Source organism: Salvelinus fontinalis, chromosome 22 (genome assembly GCF_029448725.1).
Source record: "Salvelinus fontinalis isolate EN_2023a chromosome 22, ASM2944872v1, whole genome shotgun sequence".
Lineage (NCBI taxonomy): Eukaryota > Metazoa > Chordata > Actinopteri > Salmoniformes > Salmonidae > Salvelinus > Salvelinus fontinalis.
Window position 1 is genome coordinate 22,476,393 of NC_074686.1, and position 21,081 is coordinate 22,497,473.

The 21,081-nt window shown below is 43.9% G+C and overlaps 1 protein-coding gene across 8 annotated transcripts in view; it reads right to left on the minus strand.

Moving 5' to 3' along the window:
• LOC129820036 (receptor-type tyrosine-protein phosphatase U-like) overlaps nt 1-21,081 on the minus strand; it is a 299,258-nt gene that overhangs the window by 90,865 nt on the left and 187,312 nt on the right. For all 8 annotated transcript variants that reach the window (XM_055876850.1, XM_055876845.1, XM_055876847.1 and 5 more), the window contains exons 4-7: nt 19,978-20,059; nt 16,054-16,169; nt 1,478-1,649; nt 87-265 (exon numbers count right to left, since the gene is read on the minus strand). In XM_055876850.1, coding sequence (XP_055732825.1) covers nt 87-265; nt 1,478-1,649; nt 16,054-16,169; nt 19,978-20,059 — 549 coding nt within the window. The remainder of the gene's footprint in view (nt 1-86; nt 266-1,477; nt 1,650-16,053; nt 16,170-19,977; nt 20,060-21,081) is intronic.

A 21,081-nucleotide genomic window follows, 5' to 3' on the forward strand; every position in this document is an offset into this window, starting at 1 on the left:
ATAACAACCGTTTTTAAGAGCCTGTAAAGAATGCTGAACGGCAAATTAACTTCTACGCGTACACACACACGCAGACACACACAAACCTTATACGTGAGCGAGCCCACACCGTGTGTCTCTGACCATGGTGATTGGCTGGCCCGGTACTCGATCTCACGGCGGATAACGGGGCCATCCCCCACGATGGAGTTGGTGTTGAGTTGAATGATCAGGTAGGTGGGGCCAGCCCGGAGCAGCTGGGGGGGAGCGATGGGGGTGGGGGGCACTACCAGGGTGAAGGAAGGGGGAGAGGCCAGAGTACAGTGTTATACAGAGGACTTTTGAATGACTAAGTGAGTGCTTGCATGGGCGTAGTGGAGGTTAAAACGAAAGGCCTTTTACACGATATGATGATGTTGACATATACAGTCCTTGACGAAGTGAACAGTTAACAAGATAACTGAAACAATGGTTTAGTAGCACTGTCTACCGTCTGTCAACTCCTCCTTTCTATCCTCAAGCGATCCGGCTAATTATAAAAACATCATCAATTGTTGTCAAATGAACAGAGATACAAATGACATCCAGTGTTCCATAGTTGTATGCCAAAAAAAGGCATTCGCATTTCCACAGAAAAAGCAACAACTCTCTTCTCTCGTAAAGAAAAACAAGGCATGTTTCATGCTTTTCTTGTTTATAACTTCCCTAGATTTTTTTCTGCTCGGCTAGAGCATTGACTCACACAATCTTTTAAGATTGTGATTTCTGAGAGGCACTTGAAGGGAAGGGAATGTTCAATTTTCACCATAATGAATGTGAATTATTTGTGATTGAGTGATTGCGTGTGTAATTCTGCATGTCCTTTCAACGTTAGACAAAGAGACACACGCACACACACATTACAGCAACATGTCCAGTGAAAAACACTGTTGACACAGAGTATACAACATATGTACATTGGTGAAAGATTGTTTCCACGTGTTTCCACAATAGAACGTAGAACAGAGAAGATTTTGCTATGTTCTATGTGTGTGTGCATTTTAACGTGTGTTTATGTGTGTGTGTGTCCATGTGATTGACTAAGTGAGCCAGTGCTTGTGTGCATGTCTCACATAAGGAGAAGCTGTTGGAAGTTGTTGGGTGGGGACGGAGGTAGGACATATGGAGGAGGGTATTAAGATATCCCAGAATGGTAGCTAGGTGTCATGGTCGGTTGGAGGTGTCATAGGGGAGGTGGTGTGTGGTGCAGTGTGTGTGTGTGTGTGTGTGTGTGTGTGTGTGTGTGTGTGTGTGTGTGTGTGTGTGTGTGTGTGTGTGTGTGTGTGTGTGTGTGTGTGTGTGTGTGTGTGTGTGTGTGTGTGTGTCTAAACAAAGACACATTATACGATATAACATTGTCAATAGCTAGACACGTTTCCACTGTGTACCGGACACATATTTACGATACTATGTTGTACACACTGCATAAACATGACTATACGGACTGGCCGTACTATACCTCTGACAATGAGCTCGGCGAAGTTGGACACGGCAGCTCCGCGGGCGGACTCTGTGATGCAGCGATACAGGTCCTGCTCCCCTCTCTCAGCCTCCACTTGGAAGGTGGCCATGAGACGCTTGTGGCTCAGACGCTGGATAGAGGATGCCGCCACAACCACACCGTTACGACGCTGCAGAGAGAAAGAGAGTCACGCTAACTGACCCATACACAGGTGATCATCTTTACCTGTGTAGACACCACCTCTGTCACTGCCCATAAAAACACCGACAACACACATTCACATAGAGAGAGAGAGTCAGGTTACCCTAACTAACCTTCACAGACAGTTATGTGTATTATAATTTTTTATTTATTTATTTTATTTCACCTTTATTTAACCAGGTAGGCAAATTGAGAACACGTTCTCATTTACAATTGCGACCTGGCCAAGATAAAGCAAAGCAGTTCGACACATACAACAACACATAGTTACACATGTAAAACAAACATACAGTCAATAATACAGTGAAAATAAGTCTATATACATTATGAGCAAGTGGGGTGAGATAAGGGAGGTGAAGGCAAACAAAATATATATATAAATAAATAAAAAAATATATAAAAAGGCCATGGTGGCGAAGTAAATACAATATAGCAAGTAAAAAAAATAACACTGGAATGGTTGGTTTGCAGTGGAAGAAGGTGCAAAGTAGAGATAGAAATAATGGGGTGCAAAGGAGCAAAATAAATAAATACAGTAGGTAAAGAGGTAGTTGTTTGGGCTAAATTATAGATGGGCTATGTACAGGTGCAGTAATCTATGAGCTGCTCTGACAGCTGGTGCTTAAAGCTAGTGAGGGAGATAAGTGTTTCCAGTTTCAGAGATTTTTGTAGTTCGTTCCAGTCATTGGCAGCAGAGAACTGGAAGGAGAGGCGGCCAAAGGAAGAATTGGTTTTGGGGGTGACCAGAGAGATATACCTGCTGGAGCGCGTGCTACGGGTGGGCGTTGCTATGGTGACCAGCGAGCTGAGATAAGGGGGGACTTTACCTAGCAGGGTCTTGTAGATGACCTGGAGCCAGTGGGTTTGGCGACGAGTGTGAAGCGAGGGCCAGCCAACGAGAGCGTACAGGTCGCAGTGGTGGGTAGTATATGGGGCTTTGGTGACAAAACGGATGGCACTGTGATAGACTCCATCCAATTTATTGAGTAGGGTTTTGGAGGCTATTTTGTAAATGACATCACCGAAGTCGAGGATTGGTAGGATGGTCAGTTTTACAAGGGTATGTTTGGCAGCATGAGTGAAGGATGCTTTGTTGCGGAATAGGAAGCCGATTCTAGATTTAACTTTGGATTGGAGATGCTTGATGTGAGTCTGGAAGGAGAGTTTACAGTCTAACCAGACACCTAGGTATTTGTAGTTGTCCACATATTCTAAGTCAGAGCCGTCCAGAGTAGTGATGCTGGACAGGCGGGCAGGTGCAGGCAGCGATCGGTTGAAGAGCATGCATTTAGTTTTACTTGTATTTAAGAGCAATTGGAGGCCACGGAAGGAGAGTTGTATGGCATTGAAGCTCGCCTGGAGGGTTGTTAACACAGTGTCAAGAGAAGGGCCAGAAGTATACAGAATAGTGTCGTCTGCGTAGAGGTGGATCAGAGACTCACCAGCAGCAAGAGCGACATCATTCAGAGATTCATCAATCTTCTCCTTTCCCCCTTCTGATGACCAGGTGGCGAATCGCATCTCTGCATGTCTGGCAGACATATCAGTGTGGATGACGGATCACCACCTCAAGCTGAACCTCGGCAAGACGGAGCTGCTCTTCCTCTCGGGGAAGGACTGCCCGTTCCATGATCTCGCCATAACGGTTGACAACTCCATTGTGTCCTCCTCCCAGAGCGCTAAGAACCTTGGCGTGATCCTGGACAACACCCTGTCGTTCTCAACCAACATCAAGGCGGTGGCCCGTTCCTGTAGGTTCATGCTCTACAACATCCGCAGAGTACGACCCTGTCTCACACAGGAAGCGGCGCAGGTCCTAATCCAGGCACTTGTCATCTCCCATCTGGATTACTGCAACTCGCTGTTGGCTGGGCTCCCTGCCTGTGCCATTAAACCCCTACAACTCATCCAGAACGCCGCAGCCCGTCTGGTGTTCAACCTTCCCAAGTTCTCTCACGTCACCCCGCTCCTCCGCTCTCTCCACTGGCTTCCAGTTGAAGCTCGCATCCGCTACAAGACCATGGTGCTTGCCTACGGAGCTGTGAGGGGAACGGCACCCCAGTACCTCCAGGCTCTGATCAGGCCCTACACCCAAACAAGGGCACTGCGTTCATCCACCTCTGGCCTGCTCGCCTCCCTACCACTGAGGAAGTACAGTTCCCGCTCAGCCCAGTCAAAACTGTTCGCTGCTCTGGCCCCCCAATGGTGGAACAAACTCCCTCACGACGCCAGGACAGCGGAGTCAATCACCACCTTCCGGAGACACCTGAAACCCCACCTCTTTAAGGAATACCTAGGATAGGATAAAGTAATCCTTCTGACCCCCCCCCCCCCCCTTAAAAGATTTAGATGCACTGTTGTAAAGTGGCTGGTCCACTGGATGTCATAAGGTGAATGCACCAATTTGTAAGTCGCTCTGGATAAGAGCGTCTGCTAAATGACTTAAATGTAAATGTAAAATCATTGATGTATACAGAGAAGAGAGTCGGTCCAAGAATTGAACCCTGTGGCACCCCCATAGAGACTGCCAGAGGTCCGGACAACAGACCCTCCGATTTGACACACTGAACTCGATCAGAGAAGTAGTTAGTGAACCAGGCGAGGCAATCATTAGAGAAACCAAGGCTGTCGAGTCTGCCGATGAGGATGTGGTGATTGACAGAGTCAAAAGCCTTGGCCAGGTCAATGAATATGGCTGCACAGTACTGTTTCCTATCGATAGCGGTTAAGATATCGTTTATGACCTTGAGCGTGGCTGAGGTGCACCCATGACCAGCTCTGAAACCAGATTGCATAGCGGAGAAGGTATGGTGGGATTCGAGATGGTCGGTAATCTGTTTGTTGACTTGGCTTTCGAAGACCTTAGAAAGGCAGGGTAGGATAGATATAGGTCTGTAGCAGTTTAGGTCTAGAGTGTCTCCCCCTTTGAAGAGGGGGATAACCGCAGCTGCTTTCCAATCTTTGGGAATCTCAGACGACACGAAAGAGAGGTTGAAAAGGCTGGTAATAGGGGTGGCAACAATTTCAGCAGATAGTTTTAGAAAGAAAGAGTCCAGATTATCTAGCCCGGCTGATTTGTAAGGGTCCAGATTTTGCAGCTCTTTCAGAACATCAGCTGACTGTATTTGGGAGAAAGAGAATGGGGAAGGCTTGGGCGAGTAGCAGAGGGGAGGGCAGTGCTGTTGACCGGGGTAGGGGTAGCCAGGTGGAAAGCATGGCCAGCCGTAGAAAAATGCTTATTGAAATTCTCAATTATAATGGATTTGTCGGTGGTGACAGTATTTCCTATCTTCAGTGCAGTTGGAAGCTGGGAGGAGGTGTTCTTATTCTCCATGGACTTTACAGTGTCCCAGAACTTTTTTGAGTTTGTGTTGCAGGAAGCAAATTTCTGCTTGAAAAAGCTAGCCTTGGCTTTTCTAACTGCCTGTGTATACTGGTTTCTAGCTTCCCTGAAAAGTTGCATATCACGGGGGCTGTTCGATGCTAATGCAGAACGCCATAGGATGATTTTCTGTTGGTTAAGGGCAGTCAGGTCAGGAGAGAACCAAGGGCTATATCTGTTCCTAGTTCTAAATTTCTTGAATGGGGCATGCTTATTCAAGATGGTGAGGAAGGCATTTAAAAAAAATATCCAGGCATCCTCTACTGACGGGATGAGATCAATATCCTTCCAGGATACCTTGGCCAGGTCGATTAGAAAGGCCTGCTCGCTGAAGTGTTTCAGGGAGCGTTTGACAGTGATGAGTGGAGGTCGTTTGATCGCTGACCCATTACGGATACAGGCAATGAGGCAGTGATCGCTGAGATCTTGGTTGAAAACAGCAGAGGTGTATTTGGAGGGCAAGTTGGTTAGGATGATGTCTATGAGGGTACCCGTGTTTACGGAATTGGGGTGATACCTGGTAGGTTCATTGATAATTTGTGTGAGATTGAGGGCATCAAGCTTAGATTGTAGGATGGCTGGGGTGTTAAGCATGTTTCAATTTAGGTCGCCTAGCAGCACAAGCTCTGAAGATAGATGGGGGGCAATCAGTTCACATATGGTGTCCAGAGCACAGCTGGGGGCAGAGGGTGGTCTATAGCAGGCGGCAACAGTGAGAGACTTGTTTTTAGAGAGGTGGATTTTTAAAAGTAGGAGTTCAAATTGTTTCGGAACAGACCTGGATAGTAAAACAGAACTCTGCAGGCAATCCTTGCAGTAGATTGCAACACCGCCCCCTTTGGCCGTTCTATCTTGTCTGAAAATCTTGTAGTTAATATACAGTACCAGTCAAAAGTTTGGACACATATACTCATTCAAGGGATTTTCTTTATTTTTACTACTATCTACATGGTGAAGACATCTAAAATATATTTTATATTCTTCAAAGTAGCCACCCATTGCTTTAATGACAGCTCTGCACACTCTAGGTATTCTCTCAACCAGCTTCATGAGGAATGCATTTCCAACAGTGTTGAAGGAGTTCCCACATATGCTGAGCATTTGTTGAATGGTTTTCCTTCACTCTGCGGTCCAACTCATCCCAAACCATCTCAATTGGGTTGAGGTCAGGTGATTGTGGAGGCCAGGTCATCTGATGCAGCACTCCATCACTCTGCTTCTTGGTCAAATAGCCCGTACACAGCCTGGAGGTGTGTTAGGTCATTGTCTTTTTGAAAAACAAATGATAGTCCCACTAAGCGCAAACCAGATGGGATGGCGTATCGCTGCAGAATGTTGTTGTAGCCATGCTAGTTAAGTGTACCTTGAATTCTAAATAAATCACTGACAGTGTCACCAGCAAAGCACCACCACACCTCCTCCTCCATGCTTCATGTGTGAACCACACATGCTGAGATCATCCGTTCACCTACTCTGCGTCTCACAAAGACACGGTAGTTCGAACCAAAAATCTCAAATTTGGACTCAGTAGACCAAAGGACAGATTTCCACTAGTCTAATGTCCATAGCTCTTGTTTCTTGGACCAAGAAAGTATCTTCTTCTTATTGGTGTCCTTTAGTAGTGGTTCTTTACAGCAACATGAAGACCTGACTCACGCAGTCTGAACAGTTGATGTTAAGATGTGCCTGTTACTTGAACTCGGTGAAGCATTTATTTGGGCTGCAATTTCTGAGGCTGGTAACTCTAATGAACTTATCCTCTGCAGCAGAGGTAACTCTGGGTCTTCCTTTCCTGTGGCAGTCCTCATGAGAACCAGTTTCATATTTTCTAAGTGTGTGTGCATTTTAACATGTGTGTTTATGTGTGTGTGTGTGTGTGTGTGTCCTGTGTGATTGACCAAGTGTGTGTGTGTGTGTGTTTGTGTGTGTGTGTGTTGACTGAACTTCATGTCTTAAAGTAATGTCATAACTTAAAGTAATGATTGACTGTTGTTTCTCTATGCTTATTTGAGCTGTTCTTGCCATAATATGGACTTGGACTTTTACCAAATAGGGCTATCTTCTGTATACCACACCTACCTTGTCAAAACAAAACACAACTGATTGGCTCAAACGCATTAAGAAGGAAAGATATTCCACAAATGTACTTTTAACAAGGCACACCTGTTAAATGCATTCCAGGTGACTACCTCATGAAGCTGGTTGAGAGAATGCCAAGATTGTGCAAAACTGTCATCAAGGTAAAGGGTGGCTATTTGAAGAATCTCAAATATGAAATGTATTTTGATTTGTTTAACACTTTTTTGGTTACTACATGATTCCATATGTGTTATTTCATAGTTTTGATGTCTTCACTATTATTCTACGACGTAATTTTTTATTTACAAATAAAGGAAAACCCTGGAATGAGTAGGTGTGTCCTAACTTTTGACTGTTACTATGTGTGTGGCCATGAGATATAGCCCTCCATAATGGGATTGTGAGTTGGAAGGAAGGAGAGAGACAGGGAGACGATGAGGGACAGATGAGGGTACCATGGGTGGTGGAGATAATAAATACATGATATATGTCATAGCTAACATCTTGGCACGGGGAGGTTGCATGCCGGGCTGCTGACAGAGCTGTCACACACATCAATACACGCCCACACGCAGACAACCCGTACTAATATGCTCGAGGCACAAGAGTGCTCGGATCAACGAGGGGAACAGGAAATGACAACGGGTCGCCTGTCACACACACACACACAAAGCGTGAAGTTTTTCAGGTGCAGGAGGCTATATGCTGCTCCGCTCTCAGAATAATGTGTCCAGGATGTTATATCAACTAGTGTAACGGCAGTCGTAATCCTCCTCCTCGGACGAGGAGAGGCGAGACGGATCGGACCAATACGCAGAGTGGCTAGTTTCCATAGTGATTTAATAATTAACAAAAACAATATGCGATACAAAATAACTACCGTGACAGTCATGTGTGGTGCAACAGACACAGGAACAAACACCCACAAAACACACGTGAAACCCCGGCTGCCTTAGTATGATTCTCAATCAGGGACAACGATTGACAGCTGCCTCTGATTGAGAATCATACCAGGCCGAACACAAAACCCCAACATATCACACATAGACAGCCCACCCCAACTCACGCCCTGACCAACTAAATAAATACAAGAAAAAGGAAAAACAGGTCAGGAACGTGACAACTAGCCCATTTCTCTTCATGCTTTTCACCAGTAAGTGTCTGGGGGGAGGGGACATTTGCTCAAAAGTATGAAACTGCGTATGGGAGTAATATAGCATAAATGTATAGATTATTGCCTCAGTGACAATGTTAGTGGTTGTGAAAAGTATATAATTGGGTTTTTCACTTCCATAAGCCAATGTTGGATCACATTTTAATTACTGTAGGTGTGTGTGTGTGTGTGTGTGTGTGTGTGTGTGTGTGTGTGTGTGTGTGTGTGTGTGTGTGTGTGTGTGTGTGTGTGTGTGTGTGTGCGTGTGCGTGTGCGTGTGCGTGTGTGTGTGTGTACACAAAGCCCCATCACATCTCAATGTACATTCATTCAGTCAAAACAAACAGACAATCCTACAGCTTGTCATACAAATGAAAACATCCAGTATTAAACCTGTGTGTCTTCCATCTCTCCCCCTCTCTTCCCCTAAGCCCCATATCACCCCATAATGAGTTTCTGTGGTAAATCATTCATTAATTCAGGATTTCCAACTGAACACAAACAAATGTTGACGTTGTCTAAAGATCAAAACAGAATCAGAAACAGAACAAGTAAAACTCTCTGATAGAAAGACAAAAGAAGGTAATACAGATTAATTGAATACGAATTATTCTGCAAACAATTTGTTTGGACTATTTAAACACACAAATGAGTGAGGAGAAAACACTCAGTAGGTCTAGAGAGAGTCCCCTCACAGCAGAGGAGATCAAACAGAAAGTAGCAATTACTGTTAATGAGAATAAGAGAGAAACACGCGCATGCACACACACACACACACACACACACACACACAATTACAGAGTTGAGGGGAGAAAAACAGAGAAACATGGTGTTAAGATTGGAACAGTACACAGCAAATACATAAACAGAAGAAAATAACGGGTTGGGGAAACATATTGTTGTAACGGCTGTCTTCGGGTGAAAGAGAGGAGGACCAAACTGCAGCGTGATGATAATCCATATTTTAATAGGCTACTTAAACAACGAACAAAAACAACAAACTGACAGAAAGAACCGAAGACGCTACAGTCCCGAACTAGTGAACACAGACCAGATGAACACACGAACAGGAACAATCACCCACCAAGCACACTACAAAACAGGCTACCTAAATATGGTTCCCAATCAGAGACAACGCAAAACACCTGTCTCTGATTGAGAACCATATCAGGCCAAACACAGAAATAGACATAAACCAGACATACAACATAGAATGCCCACACAGATCACACCCTGCTGTTACCAATCCGTTCTAACCTTCCTGAGTAAAGAGTCAGAGCAAACGTTGGAATCTGGTTTCAACTGGGAGACTATAGCTCAGTTCACCATATGTGTATTGTGTAAAACGTGTTCAATCCAATATGGGTGTTAGTACTGTCATGCATCCTTGTAGAAGAGATGCACTTCAACCAGGGCGGCCCGTCCATTAGAGCATTAGGGGCGTGCCCCACTTGTGATTGGTCAAAAAAAGAAAACAATACATATTTTTGATGTTGTTGTATTTTTCAACAAAATATATCATTCAATGTGTTGTTAATTTGTTAATTAGTGTACATTTTACTGTTCAAAATGATATTGTTCAAAACAAGCTGTTCAGTTAACTACTGCTCTGCCCAGGCTTGGATTGTATTGACAACTATTATATTGCTTGCTATTGGGGGCGACAGCAGCAATGAAATTGCAGGATTTCTTCACATGATTTTCACAGAACAAAGTAAATGGACCATCCTGGGGTGCTGAATTGCACAGGTCTTCTGGGTGTCCTCCATCAGGTACTAAACAGATTGCGATGAACTTGTAAATAAATATTCATGATAGTCATTGGGAGCCTGGGACCCGAACCAGACATCCACACCCATCACCGGTCGTAGGACATAGCGGTACACTAGATAAAACCCTCTCATGGATCTGGTGCTCTAGCTACCGGCAAGCTGCTTGTTGCCTTTCCCCTGTGCTTGTGTCACTAACGCATTTATGAGCGCTGCTCGTTCTAAAAAAAATACTTTTTGTAATTCAAACAGTGGCAACATATGCAGCAGTGGTGATTGTTTTTACATGCAAAAGTGAAATATGTGTATCTGACACCATCCCAAACAGTGTGTGTGTGGGCCTGGTTGTGCGTGTGAGACTGCGTGTATGTGTTTGTCTGTGTCTGCGTCAGAAAACAACAGAAAGGATTAAAATGGTAGGTTGTTGAACTCTTGAAAGAGGAGAGGCTTTGGATACAAAATACCTCAATACAGAAGAAAGAAAGAGAGGAGGAGAGGAGACGGAAAGAAAATGGAGGAATGCGTCGTCTTCCCTCCTTCCGTCCTTCTTGCCTCATCTATCTTTTCAAAGGCACTTAGCTTCAACGTTGCAGAGAGAGAGTGAAGGCTTTCAGACCCAGGTTCCAGTTAACTAATATTAGCTCAAATTCATGCAGCAGAAATGTAAACCATTTGGAAAGATCACTTCATGAAGGAATATGAGTAACTATCAACTAGCAAACCAAAAGGCCACACAAACAGTAGTCTGTATGCAGGGACCCGGCGCTCTGTGTTTGATGATGTCATACTGCTGGGTCTATCTTTAATTCACTGAAGGATATATCAGACCTCATAGAAAGAACAGCACACTTCTATGCATTTATAAATCTGGAATCCTTGATGGTGAAACTGCCAAGTCTGTTTGCAATATTCCAACAACAAAGAAGTAACAGTAAACAACATTGTGCGCTTGGTAGAACATCAGCATATGTAACGCATTTTTTTTACCACGCTACGCAACACTCCCCTCTGCTTAAAACTTCTTGTCAATAGGGGGCGCTGTTTTCACTTTGGAAAAAATCGTGCCCAAATTAAATGGCCTCGTACTCTGTTCTAGATCATACAATATGCATATTATTATTACTATTGGATAGAAAACACTCAGAAGTTTCTAAAACTGTTTGAATTATATCTGTGAGTAAAACAAAACTCATTTGGCAGCAAACTTCCATACAGGAAGTGAAAAATCAGAAAACGAAGCTCTGTTTCAGGGCCTGCCTATTCAACTGGCTTTTATTTATCGATATGTATGCACTTCATACGCCTTCCACTAGATGTCAACAGGCAGTGGAAGGTTGAATGGGGTGTCTAGCTTGATCTGAGGCCGAATAAGAGCTTTTGGAGTGATAGGTCAGCCCTTTTGTCAGTTTTCCACGGCGCGCGAAGGAGCTCCACATTGTCTTCTGAAAAGTGTTCGGTATACAAGGCGAATATCTCCGGCTCTGATTTTATTTGATACATATGAGAAAAACATCATAAAGTAGGATTTTTCAACCGAGTTTGAACAGTTTATTCAACGTTTATTGGGACTTTTGGAATTTTCCGTTCTTTGCGCCAAGAGAGGATGGGCATGTTCGCGCCACATGGCTAGCCAAGGTTGCTAATTCGACAGAAGAAATGGACATTCTAAAACCAAACAACGATTTATTCTGGACCAAGGACTCCTTGCACAACATTCTCATGGAAGCTCAGCAAAAGTAAGACACAATTTATGATGTTATTTCGTATTTCTGTGGAATATGTAGAATCCAACAGGGCGGAGAATATGTGAGCGCTGTCTCACAATAATGCATTTTGTATGTTGTAGTAAAGTTATTTTTAAAAATCTAACACAGCGGTTGCATTAAAACCTGCTGAGGCTAAGGGGTGCTGTTGTCACTATTTATGGAAATCGTGTAATTTTTTAAACGGCTTCCTACAAAATTCTTGATCGTACAATATGCATATTATTATTATTATTGGATAGAAAACAGTCTATATTTTCTATAGCTGTTGAAATTTTGTCTCTGAGTGGAACAGAACTCATTCTACAGCAATTTCCCTGACATGGAGTCAGATTTCACACGTTTTGGCCCCTGTTCTGGAGTCAGTTTAAAGGCCACTGTTATTGCTATGAGTATACGGACACTGCTTATGTCTTCCCCTGGATGCCTTTACGTGATGACGATTTGAATGGTGTGGATTGCGCAATCACAGCCACTATAAATGAAAAACACGTGTAGGTAGGCACTCCTTTCCTGCTGCGTCGGACGCACGGTGGGCACCGACCCGTTCTTTTTCCAAGCATTAGTGGAGCCAGTAATATTTCTCAGGTCATGTTTCTACTCGTTATAGGAGTTAAAAACATCACAAGGTAGTTAATTTAAACCGTTTTATAGCAATTTATACCCGTTTAGTGCGATTTTGGGACATTTATTTCTGAGACACTGTGAATCTCTGGGCACGCTTCCAATTCATGCCGAACGCAATGGGCATTTCTACATGGCAAGAGGACAGCTTTCGACCAAAAGACGATTAGACCCAAGAAAGGATTCTTTGACCAAGATTCTGATGGAAGAACAGCTCAAAGTAGGAACAATTTATTATGATAAATCGTGTTTCTGTCGAAAAATGTTAATGGCTTAGGACGCCATCTTGTTTGACGTAGCTTCGCTTGGCGCAAACTGTATTGAAAAGTAAGGATAATTTAAAAAATGTAATTCCGCGATTGTATTAAGAATTAAATTGTCTATCAATCGCTGTCCACCCTATATTTTTTTAGTCACGTTTATGAGTATTTATGTATACGACAAGATCACTGTCTAATATGGCGCAGGATATTTTCTGACCAGCTGGGCTACTTTTCTCATTGTCTAACCATGATTTTGGTGGCTAAATATGCACATTTTCGAACAAACTGTATATGTATGTTGTAATGTGATGTTACAGGAGTGTCATCTGAAGAATTCTGAGAAGGTTAGTGAAAAAATTAATATATTTTGGCGATGTTTACGTTATCGCTCTATCGCTCTCTCTTTGGCTAGAATCAATGCTCTGGTAACGTTTGCATATGTGGTATGCTAATATAAAGATTTATTGTGTTTTCGCTGTAAGACACTTAGAAAATCTGAAATATTGTCTGTATTCACAGGATCTGTGTCTTTCGATTAGTGTATGCTGTGTATTTTTACGAAATGTTTGATGATTAGTAATTAGGTAAACACGTTGCTCTATGTAATTATTCTAGTCCATTTGTGACGGTGGGTGCAATTGTAAACTATGACATCTACCTGAAATATGCACATTTTTCTAACAAAACCTATCCTATACCATAAATATGTTATCAGACTGTCATCTGATGAGTTTTTTTCTTGGTTAGTGGCTATCAATATCTTAGTTTAGTCTTAGTGATAGCTACTGGTGTTGGTGGACAAAGAAAAGATGGTGGATTATGCTAATGTGTTTAGCTAATAGATTTACATCTTTACATATTGTGTCTTCCCTGTAAAACATTTTAAAAATCGGACATGTTGGCTGGATTCACAAGATCTGTGTCTTTCATTAGCTGTATTGGACTTTAATGTGTGAAAGTTAAATATTAAAAAAAATATTTTTTTTTTGAATTTCGCGGCTCTGCCTTTTCAGTGGGGGTGGGGGGGGGGTGTGCCGCTAGCGGCACCCCAGTCCTAGACAGGTTAAGAACCAGTGTATCTTTCATTTGCTGTACAACATGTATTTTTTAGTAAAGTTTATGATGAGTTCTTTGATTAGATTAGGTGACTGTCCAAAATATCTCTGGAGATTTTGGTGAATTGTTGCTACATATTCACAATGTATAACCACGATTTCCAGCTCTAAATATGCACATTTTCGAACAAAACATAAATGTATTGTATAACATGATGTTATAAGACTGTCATCTGATGACGTTGTCCAAAGGTTAGTGATTCATTGTATCTATATTGATGTTTTTGTGAAATCTATGCTGGCGGTGGATAAATAGCTTTGTGTTTTTGGCTATTGTGATGAGCTAATATAATTCGATATTGTGTTTTCGCTGTAAAACACTTAAAACATCAGAAATATTGGCTGGATTCACAAGATGTTTATCTTTCATTTGCTGTACACCATGTATTTTTCATAAATGTTTTATGATGAGTATTTATGTATTTCACATTGCTCTCTGTAATTATTATGGCTGCTTTGGTGCTATTTGTGATGGTGGCTACAATGTAAAACCAGGATTTGTAGCTATAAATATGCACATTTTCGAACAAAACATAAATGTATTGTATAACATGACGTTATAAGACTGTCATCTGATGAAGTTGTTCAAGGTTAGTGATTAATTTCATCTCTATTTATGGGTTTTGTGAAGGCTACCTATGCGGTAGAAACATGGTGAAAATATGCCGTTGTGTGTTTGGCTATTGTGGTTAGCTAATATAAATACATATTTACAGGATCTGTGAGCCACACGGTCCCGTGTGGCTCAGTTGGTAGAGCATGGCGCTTGCAACGCCAGGGTTGTGGGTTCAATTCCCACGGGGGGATCAGGGTTCAATTCCCACGGGGGGACCAGGATGAATATGTATGAACTTTCCAATGTGTAAGTCGCTCTGGATAAGAGCGTCTGCTAAATGACTTAAATGTACATATTGTGTTTTCGCTGTAAAACATTTTAAAAATCGGAAATAATGGCTGGATTCACAAGATGTTTATCTTTCACTTGCTGTATTGGACTTGTGATTTCATGAAATTATATTATATGATATCCCTGTCCCGTTAGGCTAGGCTATGCTAGTCAGCTTTTTTGATGAGGATGCTCCCGGATCCGGGATGGGTATGAAGTCAACAAAACTATAACAACAGCCATGGGGCGGAGAATGGCTCTGTTTTCCCTGATGAGGATTCCATCTTTAAGCCTGAAGGAGAGCATAATAGCTGGGCCCCAGGGCAATCAGTCAGTCTGTACTCTCTCCTCCATCAATCTGTACTCTCTCCTCCATCAGTCTGTACTCTCTCCTCCATCAGTCTGTACTCTCTCTCCCATCAGTCTGTGCTCTCTCCTCCATCAGTCTGTGCTCTCTCCTCCATCAGTCTGTACTCTTTCCTCCATCAGTCTATACTCCCTTCTCAAAAAGTCTGTACTCTCTTCTACATCAGCCTGTCTGTACTCTCTTCTCCTTCAGTCTGTACTCTCTTCTCCATCAGTCTATACTCCCTTCTCCATCAGTCTGTCTGTACTCCCTTCTCCATCAGTCTATACTCCCTTCTCCATCAGTCTGTCTGTATGCTCTTCTCCATCAGTCTGTCTGTACTCTCTTCTCCATCAGCCTGTCTGTACTCTCTTCTCCTTCAGTCTGTACTCTCTTCTCCATCAGTCTATACTCCCTTCTCCATCAGTCTGTCTGTACTCTCTCCTCCATCAGTCTGTACTCTCTCCTCTATCAGTCTATACTCCCTTCTCCAAAAGTCTGTCTGTACTCTCTTCTCCTTCAGTCTGTACTATCTTCTCCTTCAGTCTGTACTCTCTCCTCCATCAGTCTGTACTATCTTCTCCATCAGTCTATACTATCTTCTCCATCAGTCAATACGCTCTCCTTCATCAGTCTGTACTCTCTCCTCCATCAGTCTGTACTCTCTCCTCCATCAGTCTGTACTCTCTCCTCCATCAGTCTGTACTCTCTCCTCCAAAAGTCTGTACTCTCTCCTCCATCAGTCTGTACTCTCTCCTCCATCAGTCTGTACTCTCTCCTCCATCAGTCTGTACGCTCTCCTCCATTAGTCTGTACTCGCTCCTCCATCAGTCTGTACTCTCTCCTCCATCAGTCTGTACTCTCTTCTCCACAAGTCTGTACTCTCTCCTCCATCAGTCTGTACTCTCTCCTCCATCAGGAATGTCTCCATTTATGTGTGTCTTGTAGGTGGCAACGCCCGCAAGCACACACACACACACCTTCATCCTTACCTCCAGTAGGAAGGGTTCTGTCTCTGTAGTTTTGCCCGTGGCGACACACTGGAAGGTGGCATTCTGCCCTGCATTGACCTCCACATCCCCCAGCCGAGAGAAGTGGGGAACCTTGTCTGTAGAGAGAGAGAGAGAGAGATCCTCTGTGATACTGATGCACTGACAGTTCCTTATTATCATATGACTACACACACACACTCCTCCATCCTTACCTCCAGTAGGGAGGGTTCTCTGTCCTGTCCTGTCTCTCACACACACACACACACACACACACACACACACACACACACACACACACACACACACACACACACACACACACACACACACACACACACACACACACACACACACACACACACACACACACACACACACACACACACACACACACAGTGTAGCGTCCGTCGTTAAGGGTAGACCAAGGCGCAGTGTGATTTGGGTTCATCATATTTTATTAAAATGTGAACCAGCAAAAAAACAATAAACAATACAATGAACGAAAAGCTTCGTCGTGCAACATACATGCAACCAAACAAAGACAAGATCCCACAACTGAAGGTGGGAAAAAGGGATGCCTAAGCATGATCCCTAATCAGAGACAACGTTAAACATCTGCCTCTGATTGGAAACCATACTAGGCCAACAAAGAAAAAGAAAACATAGATATACAAAAACTAGAGTACCGACAAAAACAGCATACAAAATAGGACATCCTCAGCTACTGGACATATATTTTAGGGGGGTTAAAAGCATGTATTTATGATGTACTTACTGTACTGTGTCAAACTGACCCAGAACATCATCCGTGTATAGCCTTTCGGAATGTTTAAGGCACTTGGATCATTGCCTACCTGAGATGTTAGATTCAACTTAGTGAAGAGCGTTTTACATAGTTTTATACTATTCTGATATGCTGATGCATTGAAATGACGATATCATATAAATAAACCCATAAAATCTGTACAAATGTTTCCAGTGATTTACCTTAATGGTAGGTCTATACTACGGGAACAATTGTATTATTTGGTGAGCTCTATACAGTAGCAACTCAAGAGGAAAAGGCCGGGAGACAGAAACATTGTAGCATAGAAATAGAAAGTGATACTTTTGCAAGCATGTGGTATTCTTTTACACCTGCAAAGCGAGCCCCTCAATAGATGTGCGAGTACTTTACCCAGTTGAGTTTTGTGTGACTATGAGCGCAAAACACTCTATACTGAGAATAATGTGATGAAGCCTTGGTGGTGGCTCAGACTGTACAGAGACGGACTAGTGAACAGATGAAACCCTGTCATGAAAACACATACTCGGGAGTGTATCACAGTGCGTCTACTTATTTATCCAGCACCTGTTCAAAGCCACTGGGTGTGTGTACAGTGTGTTCCGTCACTCAGTGGTAAGCAACCATGATACTTTTCCCCTTCACTTTTACTCGCTTTAGCAGCTTTATTCCTGTTATTCCGACAGGGGACATAGTGAACATGAATCAACGTTGATGTAAATGTGCCAGAATTAGCTCATGTACACGGTTAGTTTACACCTGTTGTCCCTGGGCAGGTGGGGAATGACTTTAAAATAACACCACAACACCACAGTATTTGACGGTCCTTTCTTATCCTGCACAGAAAAGTGCGAGGAAGCGAGGAAAAGAGAGTGAGGAAAATAGGAAAATATGAAGAGAGGAACAGAAGAGGAGGGGAAGCGAGAGACATCTGTCCAGCTGTCCTCTGTACACCTGACACTCCTATCATGAGTCTCCATGGAAACGGACATCTGCTCACCTCTCTCATTTCTCTTTTCCTCTCTCGTTCTTTTCTCTCTCTCCAATAAGCGCATCGAGGGACGAGCTGTTGCTAAATTGATTTCTGCACGTTGTTGGTAGTCTTTCAGCACACATGCACGCTAGCTAGTTCAGTCTCTTGGTAGGCAGGCCACATTATGCAAGTCACATTTTTACATCCAAACAAACTTCAATTTGACAGAGATTTCATTGGAACGCAACATGTGTTTCGAATAATGATAGTGACACTGGGGAAAATAACAGAAATGTCAAGCATGTTGGAATGTGAATATAAAAGAGACTCGATTTGTATCTACTGCAGGCCAAACAAGTTATTTCTGCTGCCTTAGGGGGCATCGTGCCAGCTTGGAGTGTGTGTGTGTGTTCTGTGTGTGTGTGTGTGTGGGGGTGTGTTAAAGAGGTTCTGTGGAGGGCCCTGACAGCCGCAGCATCTCCTAATGAGAGTGTTGATTATTTAATGGGGACGGTGGGGGCAAGGGAGATGACATCTGCATCAGCGCCAAGAGACGTACCCGTCACACACAAATTATTCACACACAGAGGGCCCTGGCGACCACTCTAACTCAGCAATGGGTCCCATATAACCATGGAAATGAACGCATGCTGGCCGACATTCAGGTGACAGAGGCTAAGTGTTAAAAGTTTAAGATGAGTTGAGCTTATCTCTGTTGTTTTGGAGAGGGTTTATGGAGAGAAAGAGAGAGAGATGAACTTGTGAATGATTTATAAAGGTCTGGCTGTCTTTTAACAGGTGGTAAAAGCTATCTGAATTTCATGAGCTCATTAACGCCCTCCATTATCAGTCATTAACATTTCCTCCCGGTCCGCAGTTTCTGCTTTTCACTGTGGATTATCCCTTTACAGAGAGCCAAGGCATAGGCCATCTTGGCTCGAGACCAACCGCTAGCGTCCATTACGGATTTGGTTGGCTCAATGTTCCCTGAAGTCTACAAGGGTCAGTGGTGGTCAATGGAAACTGTGACAGGCCTCAGCACCACTCCTATACACTCTGTCACACATTGTCAGCACAGCAGAATGAGCTGAGGGCTCTCTTTCTGTGTCGGCATTACTTGCCATTTGGGACACAGGCTTTCACTGAGCCTGCTCTCCCGTAGTGGTAATGGGTCTGGGGACAGCAGGTGAGTGGCTCAGGAGGAGAACTGTCAGGTACCCTGTAGAGGCATGGGTAGGTAGGGAGGGGCTGCACTGAAGGTGGGAGGTTTTACCTAGGAAATATCTCAAAGAAACACAATGGTGTATCAGACTGCTGTGGGTGAGACAAAGAGGGTCCGCTATAGAGGCAATCGGTCAGGTTTAGAGAAGCAAGGGGGTTGGGGGGGGGGGGTGAGTGGTGTTTGCACTGAGAGCTAAGGGAGAGGGGTGGGGGGATTTCACTAAGGGAGCGGGTTAGCTATAATGGGGAAATCTCTAAGCGCATCACCATGTGACATTATGGTCCAGTTGGAGACGTCAGAGTACTGCTGTTCTCGTCATGCGTTGGTGGAGAGGAAGAGGAACGAGAGTCCGTTCACCCGGTCGCCTGCTGCCTGCTGTTTTCTTGGAACAGTGTGAGTGTGTATGTTTCCTGGAACAGTACATTAGCTCTGAGAGAGTGGGCTCGTCTTGGTGACCGCGAGAGCGGCGAGCGGAGCGACGTGCTGAGCAGTCAGGAAGATAAAGGTCACCAGCTCGCTGTCTGGTCGACCGGGACAAAAGGAGCGGCATAGTGCAGCCGTGGCCATGGGAAATCAGACACGTGTCCACATGCCAGAAGCCTCTCAGAACCTTCTCTGGCTTTGAGAGCAGTGCCTTCGCCTCCGCTGATTACTTTACAAGCCTCTGTCCTTGTCTGTCCAACCACCCATCACAGTCCTAAGACTGTTTGTACACCCCTGAGCGCCCAGACACGCATTTTCCCATGTCTTTGTCAAAGGTTACTGGCTCTGTGCTCTGTTCTGAAGTATATTGGTACATTTGTACTGTGGTGCTTTGGTGCGTTAACACGGTGCATTGGTGATATATTGGTATAGTGGTGGCTGGGTTTGCTATGTTGGTGTGTTGGGGCAGTGCTTTCTGGGCATTGGGACACAGGTGCTGTACTGTGGTGGGTAGCTACTTACAGCAGGGGTAATTGAGCAGCAGGATGTCGTCAATGGCGATGTAGCCACGCCGTTCTGCTGAGACCGATGCTTCAAACACCACCTGAGGAGAGACAAGCGGGAGAGATGAGAGGAGAACAGGAGAGACAAAGGAGAGATGAGAGGAGAATGGAAGAAAGGATTTCACGTTAGGGAGAGAGAGTGGGAAGGACCGGAGGGGGAGAGAGGGGGAAGTCCTAATCAAACAGCTTGAATCCACTGAGGCCTGTCTGGTGGCGAATCTCTCTACTCAAACATCCATAGTTTAGCAGAGCCCCATAGGACAGCTTCGTTTCACACAGTCATCTCTCTCTCCCACCCTTCCTTTTCCTCCTTCTCTTTCAAACAGCCATCTTTCTTCATCAGAGAACACACACAGAACATTGGACCCGCAGGAGTCATTGAGCGCTGCCCAAATCTCTACTCACTCATCTAAATGAATCTAGCATCATGCTGAGAAACCAAAGTGAATCCCAGATCTCTCCCACAGAGAACCAAAGTGAGTCTGGGCGTCTGGAAAAGAATTACTGCCACAATAACCCAGATCGTTTAGTGAGGGACAATTTACTATTTTACCGCAGAGGCACAACAAATAAATAAACGGCGCATGGACATGGGGTTTACTGCATTCATAGATGCCAGACTTTAAATAGCACTTTACATTCAAGTCATTTAGCTGGGCTTGATTGAGCTTTCCTGGCACAATGGAACCAATGCAATAGTCACTGACAAACTACACAGTGTAATGCTCTGCCAATGATCCTAAAAGGTTATCAGAGGTGTAGATAATAGTTGATGTGTTTCACCCACTCAAACAGACAATAATACATTAGCTGTGACTGAAACCAGCAGACTCTTGATAGTTCAGATTTCCCTATCACACACTCGATGGGCCCTGGTCAAAAGTAGGATGTCTTTTGGGAAACAGCCCCAGTGAGTCGCCGTGTTGACAATACATCAGGCTCTAAGTGCCTGGTCTGGATCGATAGAACCACAGATGGATACAGGCCACGCATCCCGGTCTGCTAATATCTTAGTATTCTTCATTCTTATGTGTGGGCCATTAGAGAAGTGCAGACAATCAAC